Source organism: Naegleria gruberi (genome assembly GCF_000004985.1).
Source record: "Naegleria gruberi genomic scaffold NAEGRscaffold_56, whole genome shotgun sequence".
Lineage (NCBI taxonomy): Eukaryota > Heterolobosea > Eutetramitea > Acrasida > Naegleriidae > Naegleria > Naegleria gruberi.
Window position 1 is genome coordinate 226,557 of NW_003163271.1, and position 18,907 is coordinate 245,463.

General features: G+C 33.3%; 10 protein-coding genes and 1 non-coding gene across 11 annotated transcripts; 7 read left to right on the forward strand and 4 right to left on the reverse strand.

Annotated features, from left to right (window-relative positions):
• Positions 1-191: 191 nt before the first annotated feature.
• On the forward strand, positions 192-1,866 carry NAEGRDRAFT_81322 (uncharacterized protein; the record flags this gene model as incomplete). The annotated part of the gene is made up of 1 exon (XM_002672055.1): positions 192-1,866. Exon 1 carries the CDS (start codon positions 199-201, stop codon positions 1,864-1,866), a length of 1,668 nt encoding a protein of 555 aa, XP_002672101.1. The 5' UTR covers positions 192-198.
• A 174-nt stretch (positions 1,867-2,040) lies between these two features.
• Positions 2,041-3,146, reverse strand: NAEGRDRAFT_72850 (uncharacterized protein; the record flags this gene model as incomplete). The annotated part of the gene is made up of 2 exons (XM_002672111.1): positions 2,041-2,113; positions 2,176-3,146. 2 exons carry the CDS (start codon positions 3,144-3,146, stop codon positions 2,041-2,043), a joined length of 1,044 nt encoding a protein of 347 aa, XP_002672157.1.
• Positions 3,147-3,205: 59 nt separating this feature from the next.
• Positions 3,206-4,501, reverse strand: NAEGRDRAFT_52478 (uncharacterized protein; the record flags this gene model as incomplete). Its single annotated transcript, XM_002672112.1, has 1 exon — positions 3,206-4,501. One exon carries the CDS (start codon positions 4,499-4,501, stop codon positions 3,206-3,208), a length of 1,296 nt encoding a protein of 431 aa, XP_002672158.1.
• A 943-nt stretch (positions 4,502-5,444) lies between these two features.
• Positions 5,445-5,518, forward strand: NAEGRDRAFT_t611. Its single transcript has one exon. It is a non-coding gene; the product is annotated as a tRNA-Val (tRNA).
• A 48-nt stretch (positions 5,519-5,566) lies between these two features.
• Positions 5,567-7,613, forward strand: NAEGRDRAFT_59289 (PX-domain-containing protein). The gene has a single exon (XM_002672056.1). It carries the CDS (start codon positions 5,769-5,771, stop codon positions 7,599-7,601), a length of 1,833 nt encoding a protein of 610 aa, XP_002672102.1. The 5' UTR covers positions 5,567-5,768; the 3' UTR covers positions 7,602-7,613.
• A 397-nt stretch (positions 7,614-8,010) lies between these two features.
• Positions 8,011-9,111, forward strand: NAEGRDRAFT_52480 (uncharacterized protein; the record flags this gene model as incomplete). The annotated part of the gene is made up of 1 exon (XM_002672057.1): positions 8,011-9,111. The coding sequence occupies one exon, from the start codon at positions 8,011-8,013 to the stop codon at positions 9,109-9,111; it is 1,101 nt and encodes a 366-aa protein (XP_002672103.1).
• Positions 9,112-9,313: 202 nt separating this feature from the next.
• Positions 9,314-10,771, reverse strand: NAEGRDRAFT_52481 (uncharacterized protein; the record flags this gene model as incomplete). Its single annotated transcript, XM_002672113.1, has 1 exon — positions 9,314-10,771. The coding sequence occupies one exon, from the start codon at positions 10,769-10,771 to the stop codon at positions 9,314-9,316; it is 1,458 nt and encodes a 485-aa protein (XP_002672159.1).
• Positions 10,772-11,607: 836 nt separating this feature from the next.
• NAEGRDRAFT_52482 (uncharacterized protein) lies at positions 11,608-13,200 on the forward strand (the record flags this gene model as incomplete). Its single annotated transcript, XM_002672058.1, has 1 exon — positions 11,608-13,200. One exon carries the CDS (start codon positions 11,608-11,610, stop codon positions 13,198-13,200), a length of 1,593 nt encoding a protein of 530 aa, XP_002672104.1.
• Positions 13,201-13,261: 61 nt separating this feature from the next.
• NAEGRDRAFT_72856 (uncharacterized protein) lies at positions 13,262-14,401 on the reverse strand (the record flags this gene model as incomplete). The annotated part of the gene is made up of 1 exon (XM_002672114.1): positions 13,262-14,401. One exon carries the CDS (start codon positions 14,399-14,401, stop codon positions 13,262-13,264), a length of 1,140 nt encoding a protein of 379 aa, XP_002672160.1.
• Positions 14,402-15,410: 1,009 nt separating this feature from the next.
• NAEGRDRAFT_59290 (uncharacterized protein) lies at positions 15,411-16,784 on the forward strand. The gene has a single exon (XM_002672059.1). It carries the CDS (start codon positions 15,465-15,467, stop codon positions 16,713-16,715), a length of 1,251 nt encoding a protein of 416 aa, XP_002672105.1. The 5' UTR covers positions 15,411-15,464; the 3' UTR covers positions 16,716-16,784.
• Positions 16,785-17,591: 807 nt separating this feature from the next.
• On the forward strand, positions 17,592-18,775 carry NAEGRDRAFT_52485 (uncharacterized protein; the record flags this gene model as incomplete). The annotated part of the gene is made up of 2 exons (XM_002672060.1): positions 17,592-18,428; positions 18,542-18,775. The coding sequence occupies 2 exons, from the start codon at positions 17,592-17,594 to the stop codon at positions 18,773-18,775; spliced, it is 1,071 nt and encodes a 356-aa protein (XP_002672106.1).
• Positions 18,776-18,907: the final 132 nt, after the last annotated feature.

Consider the following 18,907-nt stretch of genomic DNA (forward strand, 5'->3'; position numbering starts at 1 on the left):
AAAATTATCTGTTACGATGATGCGAATAATGATGAGGATGCAATCTCGGAGTTTTAATATTTCCTCTATGATGAAAAATCTTCATGACATGGAAAGTGCGTCATCAAATGAAATTGTAATAAAATTTTAAAAAAATATTACCGTTAAGCTTGTTGATGATTTGATTAAGATAAATAGAAAAATAATATTTTGAAGAAGATGAAGGAACCTTTTGATGCGATTTTGCCAGAGTTGTGGGAAGAAATTTATCACTTTCTAGATGATGACAATGGCTTGGAATGTGATTGTAGTAAATTTGAAAGGGTTTGTCTCTCATTCCGAGAGCTTTGTATTCGGATGGAGAAGAGAAAGATTAGAGAACAATTAGAGTTGGAATCTAAATATTTGAAACATCCTTTATTCTTGTCCTCATCATCTTCACAGGGTGTCAGAGAGGAAGATATTCAGTTGGTAGAGGAGAGAATGGGCCAGAAATTTCCTTTTCATTTACGAGAATTTATCAAGATTATTGATGGAAGACCTGCCCATTCACAAGATTTGACAAATTTACATTATACAAATTCATTGAGACCATTCAAATCGTGGAGTCTTGGTCTTTTTGGAAAAGTAATTATTGGTGGAGTCTTCGATGATTATGAGCCAACACAAATTTACATAAATTTGGAACAGGGTTGGATGGCTATGGATATTTCAACCTATGGAACTACTGATACGATAGATGGAGGATGGAAGGGCTATTTGAAAATGACTAGCAACATGTATGAATCCTATAATCCATTCGACATGGAAAAATTGAGTGAGAATTTTTCTGACCTAGTGAAAATCTCCAGATATCATAGCGATATTCTTTCGTGCTTACCTGATAAATTCAAGAATGATTTGGAATTGATGAAAAAGCTTGTTGTTGCCAATCCTGAAGCATTTGGATATATGCCTGAGATTATACGTGATGATATTAATTTTATCAGAGAACTAATCATGAGGAGACCACGTATTTACAGAAGTGTGTCTGATCGTTTGAAAAAAGATAAGGAATTATTTGATTTGGCATGTTCGTTGGATATTACCAATTTTTATCATGCGCATCACTCTTTAAAAGATAAAGAGCTGGCTTTGAAATATTGCAAACTCTCACGATATCTTAGCGCAAATGATTTTCCAGACGAGCTAGTTGATAGCGAATTAGTTCATTATTTCAAACATTTTTGGAATGTGCCAGAAGAATTGAGAACACCAGAGCTTGCCATCCATTTTCTCGAAAATAATTATGATGTTAAACAAGAAATTAAGGGAGATTCCAATCTACAGACTCCACAAGTTCTCGAAGCCATCTTTCGGCTATGTCCAGCATTTTTATTTAATTTGAAAAAGGAACACCTTTTCACATTTGATTCGAAGGAGGTAGCTTTGAAGCTATTCAATGGACACCAAATTGACGCTTTAAAGGCCTTTAATGTGCTTCCAGAACACTTGAAAAAAGATATAGATGTAATCAAGGCTGCTATTAAAAAGAGATTTAACATTTTCAAGATTTTGAGTGAGGAATTGAAACAAGATAGGGATTTTATATTATACTGCTGGAAGGAATCAGAATCAACAAATTTCATCTTGGATTCAGACTTTTCTCCCTATAACCAAGATTTGGAGTTTTTGGAAATTGCTTGTAATAACACCCCTGGGTTAGTTTTCTCATTAGACAGAGAATTAGTAACTGAGGACTTTTTAAACTCATTACAACGTTATTTCTATAAGGGATCCCTTGTTGGTGATTTGCTGAATATGACAAGATTTGAACATTATCAAAATTATAAAGAGAAGGAACGAGATGGGTTCAATGAGAATATATATTACGGAGAAACCGATTAATAAGTTAATCAGTACCTGTCATAGGACCTTCGCTGATAAACAATTTCACCTGTTTTCTTGGTATATTTTATGGCATCAATGTACGAAGAGGATGGTGCAATAATGTACAAGTACTTTAAATTATTTAAAACTTCACTTTCAGCAATTGCCTGTCTTCCTTCATATCCAAACAAATTACAAGATACATCCAGATAGGTCAGATTTGTCATATTTTGACTTTTGGCAAGTGAATTGATACCTCGAAATCCTAAACAATTTACAGATAGGTCAAGAAATGTCAAATTTTTCACATAAGAGGAAGAACTCAACTCTATTAGGTCCTCTTCCTTCACTCCTGAAGAACTCAAATTCAAATAGGTCAAATTCTTCATTGAAGAGCTATTGGATATTGCTTTCAAAATTCTGGTTAGCATTGTTTTGTTGTTGGCAAAGTTCAAACTTGTTAATTTGGCCAAACATGCAACGAATTTTGCAACATCACTGGAGAGATTAACATCAGTTGGATTAGTGCAATACATCCACTTTAAGGTGAGGTGAGTAAGATTTGTAAATCTGCTTAGTAATTTCAAAACTGGACCAGAAAATTCACTTCCAGAAAGATTTAACTTTCTCAAACTGTGATTCAAGGTTTCATTGGCTGCTATTAATTCAACATGCTGCAAACTAAAGCTATTCATTGATAAATCCAAACATGTCAATTGTGATTTACATTCCGATATTTGTTGAATGATGGAAGGTGAATGTAAATTGTTGCATCTCAAATGTAATTCCTTTAATTTTGTAAAATATTCCAACTCTAACATTTCAATATCATTGTCATTTAAGTTCAACACTCTAATCTTTTTTTCATGACCTTTCAGAAAAGATGTTGATCTAATATTTTGTGATTCCAAGTGCCATTCTTCCACATTCTCAAAAGCTCCACAGTTAAATAATGCAGCAACACCTTCAGAATTTAATCTCTCTTGGGAAGGTAGCTCCTGTCCATATAATTTTACAATTTTCAAATTTTCAAAAGGTTTTGTAATTTTTTGTAAAGCTACTCCAACTCTATTTGATGTATAACCACACACCAATGAATGTGATGATGATAAACATGTATTAAACCATCGTCTGCATTCCATCCACCGATCGATCATTAATCTGGAGCTAAACTTTAACTGTCTCACCTCTATGCATTCATGCCAACATCTACAGACCGCTGTAAAGTGAATAATTTCATACTGATCACAAAATTCCATGATCAGATTGATGAGCTCTGCTGGGAGATGTTGTGCCATTTTTTTTTGTCTTCAAATTGAAGTGCAAGTTCCGAGTTTCATTTGTTTATTTTTCAACTTTACAATAGCAAACATGTGTTGGATTTGTTTGTTGGGGTATTAGATTTTGTCAATATTTTGTCAATTTCTTTTGAACTGGAACTGGAATCTGAAACAACAAGCTTTACAATCTTGTAATCTCTATTTTCAAATTTGAGAAATTTCTGCACAGCAAGTTTTGTAAAATTATTGCCAGTAATGGAAAGTTGAATTTCTGTTGTGAATTTTGATTTATACTTTGCAGCAGTTGAGATAAATTCTGAAATTGCATAATCACCAATTTCACAATTATTTGCCAGTAATTCTGTTAATTGTTTCAACAATGGAAAATGAGAAAATCCATCACCAATTGGATTGTCTGAAATATGCAAAATTTTCACATGTGAAGAAAGTTGGCAAAACTCAATGACCGCTTGGGCATTGATATGATTCGCACAAATAGAGAGCCGATCCAAGGATTCACAAGCAGAGAGGTATTTCAACCCGTTTCTAATATTATTACCATTCAAATTGAGAATTCTTAATTTACGTAAAGTTCCATAATTTTTCAAACCTTCCTCTCCAATTAAATTATACGAAAGAATTAACTGTTCAATATTGATATTAGATGATAGATAATTAGCACCAATATTGCCAATATTGTTACCATTCAAATCCAAGTATGTTAGATTGATGAGCTTGTTGAAATCCATTAAGAAACTATCACCAATTGAATTATTCGAAAGATTCAAGTATTTCAAAGTTGTAATTGAGCTCAAATAACATCCACCATCGAAAATATCATTATCACTCAAAATTAAACTTGTCAGATTTTTCAAATTCCCCAGCCGATCCAACTCTCCTTTTATATTATTATGTCTAACAGACAAATATTCCAATTTTGGTAAATGTACATCAATTTCCTCAATTGAGCGACCATGTACACCATGTAATGTTAATCTCTTCAATGCACCAATTTTGAAGAGTTCCTTCAATCCCTGTTCAATCTCCACAGCACCACATTCCAATTCAATCAAAGATTCCAAATTTCCAAATAATTCCAAAACTGAATTTTCAATTTTTGTTTTTGAAGGGACAAGTCTTAAACTCTTCAAAGTTTTAGAAAATTTGCTATTCAATATTGAAATCCATGAATCAAAACTGAGGCCACCAATTACCAATCTTTCCAATGGCCAATCAACATTAAAATTCAATTCACCTCGATAATCTCTAAAGGAAATGGTGAATGATTTGATTTTTGATTGACAGCATTTCATAAATTCAACCACCTGAGTATATTCTAAACATTGTAGGTCAACAATTTCTAAAGTTTTCATATTAGAAAAGTAACTAATCAAAGATTTTTCAGAAAAATCTGCTAATATCAATTCTTTCAAGTTGGTCAATCTAGAAATAAATTGACTTTCTATTTCTAAATAATTAGGAGAAAGCTTTCTCTTGATTACATGTGGAATGTAGAATAAACTCGTTATTTTATCTAGCTCTTCGGAATGATCATTTAATATTAATTCTAAACCTTTCGAATCTCCTGTATATTTGATCGGAAAGTGAAATGTTTTAATTGACTTGTAATTTAAATTCCAATATTTGCAAACTAATCTTGCCGTGTTCAATACCCATTTATATTCGAAATATGGAAGAATTTGATGAAAAATAACTTCGTTGGGAAGATGTGAAAGGCAAATAGTTTGGTCCTGCATTTAGTTTCGTTTAAAATGTGAAGGAATTTTTTTAATATTGATATTTATTGAGATGGCTCGTGAGATAACCTTTTTTAAAATAAGGCCCTGATCATTGTAAGATTCCCATGTAATCCAATACATATATTGGCACAAATATCAAGGGAATTGAAAGAAATTTCACATTTTGCAATAGTTAATGGCTACGGCCATATCACGATTCATGCACCTCATCCCGTCCGATTTGAGAAGTTAAGTATCGTCGAGCCACATCAGTACTGAGGTTGGAGACAACTTGGGAACCTGTGGTGCTGTAGTCTTTTTATTTCACTTACCCAATGGAGGATTGTTATACAACCTCTTTATGGAGTCCCCTAGAGGATGCAATATTACTATTAACTCAATTTTTTGTAGGGTCCAGAGTTGTGCTTAATTGCACACTTTTGTTAGTTTCAATCTGACATTGCACTGTCCGTCAGAAATGGAGCTATCCCACTTCATTGAAAAGTGAAAAATTACAAGAGTCTCTTATTATTTCAATCCAGTAAGATTATTGTGAAATAATTGAATGAAAATGAAAGCAGCGATAGATCAGTTGGTTAGATCGTAAGCCTAACACGCTTAAGGTCGCGGGTTCAAGCCCCGCTCGCTGTAACCTTTTATATTCTTTAAGAAGCATATGATTTTAAGGAAAAAAAATTACAAGATGTACATCACGTTCCATCCAATTCAACATTTCATCGCGTTGTTTGAGATGGATTGAATTTTTTAAACTAATTAAAATCTAAAATTAGGAACAATTAAAAAATAGGTCAACTTTCTTCAAAGAATTATTACATCAATAGAAACAAAAGAAACCGATTTCAATTTTGTTCGATTTTTATCAACTTTTAACCGATAAAAGATGTTCCGAGCACACGATGAAGAAGAAACACCATCACCATCATTATCAAATATTATTATTGTTACCGATCAACAACAACAACAAACAAGGCTCTATCCTAACTTGAATTTGGAATCAACTGTGAATGCTATGGCTACTAATAACTTGGGTGCCAGTGTATTGTTGATTCGTGATGAGGGATTTCATCCAGTAATTATGGAAGACAATGATGAAGAAGAGGAAGAAGAAGAATTGACACTTGGTCAACAATCATCTCCGAAACTTGTTGATCAACAAGCAATTCATACTACTGGTTTTCAATCACCTATTGTGGAAAGAATACAAGGTTTTAGTACTGGAACTCCTACTAGTAATCAGAATCTGGATGGATTGAATGAGGTTGTGCTCACACCTCGATCATCAGCTCATGGTTATTCATCGAATAGATCCAGTCGATCCAATAGTAATGTCTCAACAAATAAGAGAATAGTTAGCACTGGATACTATTATGGTTCATCACCTAATGAAGATGCATTGTCTGGATTGACTACTCCTCGTTGGAATTTGAATGGGGAGGATGATATTGATATTGAATATGCAACAGGTGGCGGTGGCAGTAGCTCATTTGAATATAATAACCAGAATCACCACCTATTTAATAATGAATATAATGAACATAGAGATCATGATTTTGAAGAATTTGAACTTGGAGTTGCTGCTTGTAGAGAAGAGATCACCTCTTGGCAAAGGTTCATAGAGTTGAGAGTGTTACTTGCTGAGGTCCCAATACTCAACAGGGTTATTTCATTTGTATATTATCCAAACTTGTTAAATACCACTAATGATATGAAAACTAACGATATTGCTAACATGCTAAAATCAATTTTGAGATTGAGACTTGTAAATAAGAAATGGAAACAATCAATTGATAATCCAACAGGAGTTCTCTATCACTATTTGTTAGAGTATTCATCGATTCAAAAATCTATTTCTCTGAAAAATCTCAAACTGGCTCATTCAGAATTTAACTTTTTCTCAATTCCTGGCATATACATGGTTGGTATTGGTAAAATTATTGGACAGACCTCGTTGATCCCTCTCGAAATGGGAACCAGAGCCTACACCAAGATGGAACAAGATTATGGCAGTGCAACTGCTAACACTATTTTGGCCCTTGGCGCTGGAATTACAATTGCATCAGGTAGTTTTGCTCTGTTCATGCTTTCTGGCGCCTTTTACCTGATGCCTATTGCAGCAGGAGGTTATGTCCTCGACAAGGCAATAGAATTTGGTCTGGATTATTCCAATAAGAAAAGTGCAGAGAAGGAAATTATTCAAACTGTAGAAGAGAAGGAGAAGGCACTTGATTCTTTCAGAATGAAAATGAGGAAAATAACCCAATTTGAAAATATGGTTATTGAGAAGTATGAAGGTATTCAAGCGCAAGGTAATGATGCCTCCTGGACTGGTTATATTTTTTCTTTTGCCTCAATGGAAAACAAGCACTCTGTCTATTATTTGATTGATATTACCATGAAGATTGAAGAATCTACATATACCTACACACTCAAGAAGAGATATTCCCAATTTGAAAAGCTTTTCCAGAGAATGTGTGCTGTTAGAAAGACTGATAAGATTGTGGGTAAAAATGGTGAAGTTTTAATATTTCCATACAAGGAAATAATTGATTCACTGTTAGGAACTAGAAGTAAGGACATTATTGAGAAAAGAAAAGAATTGTTTAATAAGATTCTTTTTGAACTTGTAAATAATTTGGACGAATATAAGGATGATGAAGAGATTATGGTCTTTTTCACTGACTCTGAACAATACAATAGTAGTAGCAGTAAATAATTCTTCATATTCATGAATTACAATTATATTCTGCATTGATTATCTAGCGCTGCTGTAGATCTGATGTCACTAGCTACTTAAATGTGTTCCAACTTCATTTTTACATGTATTACTATTAACTATTAATATCCTTGTTGGGAATTGGAATTTTAATATTTAATTAATATTTTAATAACTGTATGTGCCCACCAGTACATAGGTGGTGACCTCCACCAATGATCAAAATGATCTCATGTGAAATCTCTGTTCCAAGTTTTCATCGACTTGGAAGCTATTTCCCACACCAAGTCAACACTCAAAATATTAATAAATATTCATTGCACATTTCTAGTAAACAAGACCAATCAAGAAAAAAATGTGTAAACATACTAATATGAGTGTTTTAATGATGATCAGCATCACTCTGATGATGGTGGTCATTTTCATGCTAATTTCATCCACTCAATGCCAAAAATCCTATTCGATTGCTTCCATTGTTTCGAATATGACATTAACCACCAACAATGATGGATGTACATCCATGAAAATTGTTGAAGATCTTGAATATTTGTTTAATGGAAGTTTCTCAAGAGTTGGAAGAGCATTTCCATACAATGTGCTTTCCAAAATTGATTCCTCATCATGGAAAATTGAAGTTTTGAATTCTGGCTATTCGATTTCGTCTCAATTAGAATTAGGAAGCATCTCTTCCTTTATTGTTTCTACTTTGAGTCCTGCAACACCTTCGAATAGCATTACCAAATTATCTATTCGAATGTCATTTTCTGCATTCCCAAAACTTGAAGTGATTAATTCCAATTCCCAATTGAGATATCACTACAAAGACAATGCTCCAATCTCTTTCATTTCGACAACCATTCTATTCGATTCTTCATTTAATTCCTATCCTTTGAATTCTTCAAATGGTCAACTCTATATTCAAAATAATTCCATGCCAATTGTAACATTTAACATGAGCAACTTGTCTCCCAATACTGAATTTCAACCAATGGTTTCTATCAACAGTTTCGTCTCAAAAGATTGTGATTCTTCTCATAATACTAATGAGAATCAATATGACAAGATGGACTCATCATTTACATATGGAATGGTTGGTGGTATAGTGGGTTTTTTTGTTTTGTTAATTGTTGTAACGGCGGCAAGTTTAGTTTGCGTCCATTTTTGCATGAAAAAACAATTCTTTAAGGAGAAGAAAAAACCAAAAGATAGAGAAAATCCAGATGAGGTACCTGTTTCGTCTAATAAGGAAGAAACACAAAGAAACAAACCTATCTCAGAGTCTAAACCAAAAGTCAAATACGAAAATCCAACAAGCTATATTTCCAGCTATGAAGAGCCAACCAGTACAAATTATTATTCCAGTGATATTGACTATAGTGGTGGAGGTGGTGGATGGGATTCGAATACTGGAGGTGGGTGTGATTATGGTGGAGGTGGTGGTGGTGGATGTGACTATGGTGGCGGAGGCGGTGGATGTGATTATGGAGGTAGTTCTGGATTTGCTGATTAAGGCAATAACTTATTGAGATAATTCATCACCAATTGATGAATATATTGTAAATAATACTTTCTCACAAAATTAGATTTGTTGAGATTTATCAATTATCTGAACTTTAATATTTAGTAAGGGAATAATTTCTTCTTTATTGAATATAATACAAATTAATAAATTAATGATTGAATGAAATTATTCCTCCATATGGATATCTACATTAATTCTTATTGTTGTGATTAATTAATGGATACTTTTCCTTCTCTTCCTCATCTTGTTGATTATCCAAATTATTAGTATTATTGCTGGTGATACCTTCATTGTCATTGTAAACAATATCATCACTCTGATGATAAATAATTGGTTCAATAACTTCTGAAGAATCATTAATTGAAACATTCGAATGGGGTTCGCCTCCTTTCGTTTGATTCTTCTCCTCACTAACCTCATGTCTCAAGTGATTCCAGGGTAAAAACTTGGGATCCATCTCATAAAGTGGCTTTCGAGCGAATACTTCATATCCAATATTTCCCAATGTAATAATAATCAATGAAACAATAATCCACCAAGTTGGTTGACTAGAAAATTGTCCAACTAATGGTTTAATCCAAAAGCAAACAGCAGTCAATGGATACAACAAGGCATTCAAATTGGCCAAAACATTGGATCCAAACTTTTCAATCAGATAAGATCCACTCACGAAATAAACATAGTATCCAGCCACGAATATACATGTCCACAATGTGGCTTGCCAACCACCACAACATGAAGACACATCATAATTCCCAAAAAAGCATTGGAATGCTTCTCCCTGTTGCTCAAATACCTGAGTGGCAGAACATGTGGTTGCATTCATGGAACACATGGAGAGTGGAGTGTGAGCTGGAACATTACATGAGCCAAAGTTTGGAACCATGGTCATGAACATCCATGCAGCATAGACAATCAATGAGAATAGATTGTAATAGACCAAGACGATGAAGGTAGGTGCCTTGTAGGAATCATAGGCCACCTCTTGATAGATAGTTTCAAAAGCTGTTGGAATGGCAGAACAAATGGAAATGATGAGCCAGAAGGCAGAGTTTGAGAAGGTGGTTTCTGAGCCAGTTCCATTCATATAGGAGTAGATGGAACCAAAGAGGAGTCCGGAGAGAATGAGCAGGAAACAGCCAATTTGACCCAAATCATATTTCTTTCTCAAAATCAATGGATACATGATCCATGTGAGAGGAGCAGAAACTTGAGTCAAAATGGCAGTCAATTCTGGATCAACAAATGGAATGGCACTCTGTGCGAAAATTCCATTGAAAGCAGTAAAGAAACCAAGTGCCAAAACACAAATGATCAACTTCTTGTTATAGTACAAACACCATCTTTCCTTGATTTGCTTGAATGAATGTTTCTGAACAACAATGGAAAGGAAAATTTCAGTTACAATAAAGAAGGAGGTGTACATGAAGGTAGTTCCATACAATAAGAAACCAGAATTGTACAATGGCATGTAGTAGCCCATAATTTGCACTCCCAAATTATTCATCATTCCTCCCATCAAGTAAATGATGACCAAAACGATGAATAAGAGATTTCTCTTTGAGAACATGGAGTTTGCCATTTGGGAGAGTCGTTGTCTAAGACCTCGACCAGTTGCTGAATTGTTGTTGAAAAGTTTGATTTGCATGTTGAGTGAATATGAGCTTGTTGTTGCTATTAAGTAAAAATCTTGTGTTGATATGATAAAGAAAAATGGTTGTGATCTCTGGGATGACAGATAATAATGTGTGCTTGTGTTTGAGAATAATATAATTGAGAATACTGCTAACTTGAACAAATTCTTGAGTGAGATTAAGACTGTAGAGTTGTAAAGTGTGTGTGAAGGGCCTTTAATAGAAAATATCCAGACGCAAGAAAGTGAATATTGAAACACAACTAATAATTAACTAGTTTTTTTCTTTTAATTCAAGTGTTAATGCTGCTGCTGTTGTGCAATGATAAATATAGAAAACTTGAGAAAATCTTTCAAGAAACTTGCCTGATGATTTGCTGCACAGAATGTTTGTGTCATCTCGCTTATTAAACTCTAGTTTACAATGACACTTGTGTCCGAATGAAAATATTCCAATTCCTGTACGAACAACTCCTCTAGCTCCATTTGTTTCGTCTTCCATAATAGTTCAATTGACCTTGTTCTGTTTGTGAAAGAAAGCGAAAATCTTGGGTCTCTTGAAAAACTGTTTTTTCGCGTGTTTGTCAGTTGTGATTTATTTGGTTGGATTTCTGTTTTGGTTTTTTACAGCTCCCAAGATTTTCGCTTTTGTAAACTCGAGTTTAATGAAATCCCCGGAAGACAAGGCTGGAAATGCACTATAGACTCTTCATGTACAGTTTGTATATTACAATATTAATCTACAGTATTAACTATTTAACCGTACATAATTAAATATTAAATACTACACATTCAATATTAAATTAATCAAAAAAAAATAATAAAAAAAATATTCAAATTTAAAAAAAAATATGCCAAACATACCGCCACCTTCCGGGCTCTATCGTCAGGACAATTCTTCTTCTTACAATAACAATAGAAATAACAATAATTATTCTTCATCATCATCGTCATCAACGGCATCGCGAGGAATTTCAGCCTTTCAACGACAACATAACGCCGATCAACCTTCATCATCATACAATAATAATAATAATAGAAGAGGTGTTGGTGATAGAGGAGAGAGAGGAGATAGAGGTGGTGAAAGAGGATCTTATCAATCCTATGATTCGCATAAGAGAAATTATAATGAATATAATGATGATCATCATCAACATGATTCGTATTCTTCATCTTCGTATAAAAAGAATAAGATGGATCATCATTATTCGTCATCTTCATATGAAAATCAATCATCACAATCATATAACAAACCAAATTCTAATGGATTTTCACTAGGCAATTCAAATGTATCATTTCCGACTATTTTACCAAGTTTTTTGAGTAAGGATGCTATCAATGCTTTAATGGCTCGTATTCGTCTTAATGAAATTAATGAACAAGGAGTTCAAAATAATGGATTTTCCTCTCTAGAACAATATGAAAAACACAAATTATATACAGAAGTTCAAAAACTAGTTGCACTCGCAAAACTAATTAATCCTCTCTTTTCCTTTGAAAATCATTTTGTTTATGTGAAACAATTCATCTCAGAGTGTGAAATGTCAATGGCTGATTCATTGGATCAAGATGGAACTGATGGAAAACAAATTAATAGAAAGATTTACATTCCAGTAGATGAATATCCTGACTATAATTTCATTGGTTTGATTATCGGACCTGGAGGTTTAACACAAAAGAAACTTGAAAAGGAGAGTGGAGCCAAGATTGCTGTTCGTGGTAAAGGAAGTGTAAAACCAGGTAAAATACCAACAAAATCATTTGCAGATGAAGAAAACTTGCACGTTCTCATCACTGCTGATGATGAAGATTCTGTGGAAAAGGCAGCTGAAATGATCAAGAGATTATTGATTCCTGTTGAAGAAGGAAGCAATGAACTCAAGAAGGAACAACTTAGAGAATTAGCAAGACAACGAGGTTTTACCATTGAAGGTATGAGTGATGCTGAACTAGGTGTTGTGGCAGAAGAAGGTGGTGAATCTGCTTTCCTTGCCAAACTTCAATCATATGGACTAAATCAACACATGCCAGATCAACCAACAATACCTGGTGTGACATCAAATGTTGAAATTCCAGGTATTACTGACAATAAGAAATATAACAAGAATATGGAAAGTGCAATGGATAAACTTAAAAGAGATTTATTGGGTGGAGAGGATAATGAAAATAAGCAAGAAGAAGAAAATGAGGAAATTGTGATAGAAGCTCCAAAACTTACCACTCCTTCATCTGCTCCATTTGATGATGCCTATCAACAAACCTATGACTTGTACTATGATTATTATAAGCAATTCTTTGCAAGACAAGTTGAAACATTCCAAAAGTTTGAAGATATACTGAGAGGATATGATGGTCAGCTCCCTAAAAATGATATGAATACAGCTTTCCAAGTTGTTGTGATGGCAGTTAATGACATTGTTCCTCCAATTCCAGGAGAAAAATAATAATAATTATTTTTTTAAATTTTTTATTTTTATTTCCAAAATTACAAAATTATTAGAGAATTTACTTTTCTTCTTCTTCAATATCTTCAACAATGGTAACAGGTTCAGGTAAAGAAGTTGTCAATTTAGGATCAATATTTTCAACAGCCTTCATGATAGTTTCAACATTTTCAGCAGCTTCTGTAGAAAAGAGAACTCTAGCCCACATTTCTCGTCCTTCTGGTGAGAAGGCTTCTTCCAAAGATTCTAAACTAGCATAAAGAGTATGCATATCATTAGCAGCGGATTCAGTCATGTATTTAGCAAATGTTCCCTTTCCGTTTGCTTGTTCATATTCTTCAACTTGCTTTTCAAGTTGCTTTAAAGCAATCAATTCATGCATAAATGGACCAATTGGTTCAGCATCAGGGTCCAAACGAGAATCATATGTCAAACTATGGATACTTTGGAAAGTTGTACCTTCTGGATCAATGATTCTATCAATAATTCTTGATGAGTCATCAGACATTGTTGATGTCATATCCTTTACATCGCTCTTCTTAGCTTCGGAAGCTGGAAGACTATTAGCCAAATCAGTGAAAGCAGAAGAGAAGGCCACTCGGGAATTAATTTCATCTCTTTGGGCACTTTCCAAATCATCCTTCTTGATTAAATACTTCTTATACTCTTGAATATCCTTTTGGTAATCCATATCAATTTTTTGCATTTGTTGAAGAACCTTCTTGAACATGTATTGGTTTTCATCATCCTCTTGCAATTGTGTTAAATCTTGTTTGATTTCGCTTCTTTTAGTAGCGTATTGTGTAGGTTTAGAGAAGGTTTCAGCCTTTGGTAAATTATCATGTGAAATTTGATATAAACTCTTCTCATAGTATTTGTGAATGTGGTTATGTTTACGAGCATCCTCAATAGCACCCAAAATTTGATTTTGTAATTTCTTAATATCAATTTGGTCCTTTCCAATCATTGGTACTTCGCTTTTATCGAGTTGTAACTTTATATCGTATTTTCCAGAGTAAAAAGCAGTTGCGGCTCCATTTCTACCAACAGCTTCAAGAGAAGACAATTTGCTATAATAGCTAAATTGGTTCCAAACTTTAGATGGAAATCCCTTCATTTGCTCTGGGATGTTCAACATTTTGGCCACCAAATTCTTTGCCTTTCTTCCGGTTCTAATGTATGACTGTGGGACAACGTTCATTTTTGCAATTTTTTTAAAAAAATTTCATCAAGAATTTTTAATTTTTAAATTTTCAAAAAATTATGATTGTTGGTGAAAGGGATGAAGAACAGATCTAGAACAACACTAGTAATTGGTTGAGATCATGATAACGAGTGGAGGATATTAAGTGATGGAAATGTAGTAGAGATTTTATTTTCTTGTTGTGTTATCTTGATGTTGTACAAATGTTTTTTAAAAACTTCAGCAAGGCTTGCCAGTAAATTAACAAATGAAGTATAATAGGTTTAAATTCATGAAGAGTGAGGCAACGTTTCGGGAGATGAATTGAATTTGATTACGAATAACATGATAGTATTTTCAACCACGTTGGCCGAAGGAGTTTATCACAGATGAAATTGGGAAAGCAATCCTTCAGAACATTTGCAGAATAATAAAGAATTTATTCTTGAACATGTGAGGAGAGATGGAATGTTTCTTGTTAGATTTACCTCTAAGGAATTACAAGGAAACAGCGAAGTAGTTGTTGAAAGTGTTAAACAAAGAGGAATTTCATTACAATTTGCCTCAGCAGAGTTGAGAAATAACAAGTAAATTGTTAAAATTGCTATTTCACAAGCTCTGGAATATGTAAGTGATTCCATTAGAAATGATGAGGAGATTATATTGAAAGCAGAGTAATTAGAAAATTTTCTGAAATTGACTGAACATTAGTCCAATAAGTATTTGATAATGGAAAGTGTTGAGTTTGCACCACAACATTGAGGACAAATTGAGCAAAGTAATGGGAACTTCTCACACAGGTTGAAGAACCTTTTACAAATTTCTTGCTCGCCTTAAAACAATAATTTTGAGTCTAAAAATAAAAAATTTCCAATTTCCGAAACAATTCCGTGCAAATGAGGATGAACTCGTTTCTCTCTTTTCCAAAGGTTACACTCAATTATTTGTTTTTTTGCAACTGAGGACAAATCTATTTTTATATAAATAGCTCAAACTAAGCAAAATATTCTCAACAACAATTTGAAAAAAAACAATCAAAATACTAACTGTGTATTCTGTTTACTTACTAAATAATAAGAAAATGAGCTTTTTGTTTAATCCTTTGGTTTTTGAATCAACTCCAACTAGAAATAACATTCCTGTTTATGCCCAACAAGGAACCATTCCAAGATATTTGAACCAACAAGTTTATGTTCCTACTCAAGTCACTTATCAAGAACCATCTCTTCAATTCAAAGTTTTTGCTTTCGACAAGTTGAATGGTAATAGTAGATTGAATTTTGGTGAGGCATCAAATGTTTACAGATTCGAATTATTTCAAAATAGATCCCTTCAAGGATTTTTGAATGTTTTGAAGAGTAATGGTATTTCTGCTCAATCTCACAAGTTTTATTATGTTGATGATGAACAAGATTTGGTTGTCTTGTCTACTGAGTATGATTTCAAGTACATGTTAAAGATTTTAAAGGGAAATGCTATTAAGATTGTTTGTGAAAAGATTCCACAACCACAACCTGTATGCCAAAGATCTCATCCAAGAACTAATTGTGCAGCTGGATTTAGAAATCTTCCATTCTTTATGAAACCAATTTTTGAAAAGGAAGAAGAAAAAGAAGAGCATTTAATTGAACAAGCTTTGGATTCAGTTTTTTCTGGAATTTTTGAAAAGAAACAAGAAAGACCTCAACCAAATAACTCACAATTCAATACTCAAAGAGTGAGAACCATTAGATTGTCTGAGTTGTTGAAGAATGCTCAAAAGGAAAAGCAAGAAAAGAAGGAAGAAAAGCAAACAAGATCATTTGAGGATTATCTTGCTGAATTGTTTGGAAAGAAACTTGCCGAAAGAAGAAATCAAGAAGGAGAGCAAGCCAAGAAGGAAGAGTCAAAGGTTGAAGAAAAGAGTGTTCCACAACAACAACAAGAATCAACTGTTGAAGAAAAGAAAGAAGAGCTGAAGGAAGAATCTCAACCTGAAGAAAAGAAGGACACACCATTCTTGTCCACTTCACAAATTATTTCAAATTATTTAATTGAAGATGAGGAAGAAGATATTGTTACAGATGAAGATGATTACGACTCTGATGATCAATCATCAGTTGCTTCTGAACAAGTCAACCAAACTGAAGTTCAATATCCAACTATTTCAGCAGAAGAAGAATCATCAAATACAATTCCAGAAACTTCCAATGAAGAACAACCATCCTACGAAAATGAATTGAAATTACTCTCAGATATGGGATTCACCAATACAAGTGAAAATCTCACATTATTGAACAAGTACTCTGGTGATGTTCAAAGAACAGTCTCTGAATTAGTTTACTACTATTAATCTCAATAACCTTAAACATGCACTCTGTAAATATGTAAATAATAAATGAAAAAGCTCAGAAAGTCATTGAAATCCAATATCTATTATTTTTGGCGCCAAATATTTAATCAATTTTTTAATTAAAAAATGTACAACGCTCAAGGTGGTGGAAATCATTCAACCGCCTCATCCACACCATCAACACAACAACAACCAACATCGGGTGGTGGTATTGGTGGACAACAGCAGCCTCTCTATTATGGATCGCCTTCTTTTAGTGCTGTGTCCTCTGGTAACCAGGGAATGACTTCACCAAGTAAAGGAATTTCATCGAATAGCACTGCCTTCTATCCAAAGTTTTTCAATCCGTCCTCCTCTTCTCCCAATATGAATAATACCAACATCACCAATAATAATAATAGCAGTGTTGTTGCTAATAATAATATCGCTGCTAATAACAATAATAATACTACTATTCAATCATCACCTAAATTATCTTCATCATCATTTGTTTTTCAACCTAAGGGACAGAATTATAATGAAAATAGTGGACAACAAATTAATTTATCTTCCAATTCAACAACACCATCCTTTACTGCTGTACATGTAAGTGTAAATATGTGATCGATAATATTATAATGGCGATCAACAAACAATAATATTTTGATTAACTTTGCTCTTTAACAATCAAATCTACTTTCATCACAATAATAACAGCAACAAAATCAACAGACATTCAATAACAAAAAGCTCCAATCCAAGTTACAATATGATCTCTACCAACAACATCTCCAACATAAAAGAAATACTCCTGTAACATCATCACCACATTATCATCATCATAATAATGTTAATGATAATAACAATAACGGATCATATATTTTCACACCTGCTGACATGTCAACCGATCCAAAATCTGCTTATCGTGGTATTCACAACTTTTTTGTTAATGATTCACTGAGGAACATTTTGTTAAATAGAGGACTCATGAATTATGTACAAAGTTTGGATGATATTGATGAAGAAACTATGAATCAAGGAGATATTGCTGAGAGAATTTCACAAATTCCAAGATATATCGATCAATATCACTCATTCTATCCATTAGATCAAAACTTTTGGAGCGACAATAGTATCCAAGAAATTGATTTTGCCTTTGGTCAATCATTTAGAGTAATAGACTCTGCTAGTGCTTCCCCATGTTGTTTGAGACGTATTAGTGAACATCAAATTCTTTCAATTGAACAAGCTTTGACTAGTGCCGATCCATGGTTCAAGATCAAACATCCAAATATTGTCTCTTTGAAACAAGTCATCTCTACTGATCAATTCGGAAATGATAATGATTTATTGTTTATTTATGACTATAGTCCTGGAGCAGAAACTTTGGAAGAACACTTCTTTATTGAGACCTCTAGAGCTCCTGCAGAATCTACATTGTGGAGTCTTATTTGCCAATGTCTCAGTGCTCTAAGAGAAATTCACTCTAAGAATTTGGCCTACAGAACCTTTTACACCAACAAGATTATTATTCTTCCAGGGTTAACAAACAAGAGATTCAAGTTGAATTGTTCTGGTATGCTTGATATTTTGGAAAATACTGAAGAGGCTGATATTGCTGCACAACAAAAGGAAGATTTTAAACATTTTGGTATTTTACTTGTAGAATTAATGTGCACATTTAGAGAATTGAGCGATGCTCCACATGCTTTGTCAGTTTTGAACAATAGTGAGGTAGGTTTTTTATTTTAAAATTTCTAATTAATTTAAATTATTTATATTAATATATTAATTTATAATTAATAATATTCTTATTTACTATTATATTAAATAATTTGAAATTACAGAGTATTTCTTGTAAATACTCTACAGAACTTGTTGACTTTGTAAAGACCCTCCTCCAAGATGACATTGACTTGAACAAACTCATCTCAAACATTGCTTTGAGATATGTCGATGAATTGTCTACCATGTACAATTATGTAGATACTATTGAAAATGAATTAGCTAAGGAATTAGAAAATGGACGTTTGTTTAGATTGTTGGTCAAATTGAACTTTGTTGCCCAACACGAAGAGTAAGTATTTCTCACATGTTTCCATTATTTAATTTACATTTTCACATAACAGCTTTGAATTTAGCACCAAAAACAAGCAAGGAGTAACAGATAGACAAATGCTCAAACTCTTCTGTGATTATTTATTCGTTCAAGT

Excerpts from the sequence above, each read along its gene's own strand:
- NAEGRDRAFT_59290 (XM_002672059.1), top strand. The coding sequence starts at position 15,465 with ATGAGCTTTTTGTTTAATCCTTTGGTTTTTGAATCAACTCCAACTAGA.
- NAEGRDRAFT_59289 (XM_002672056.1), top strand. The coding sequence starts at position 5,769 with ATGTTCCGAGCACACGATGAAGAAGAAACACCATCACCATCATTATCA.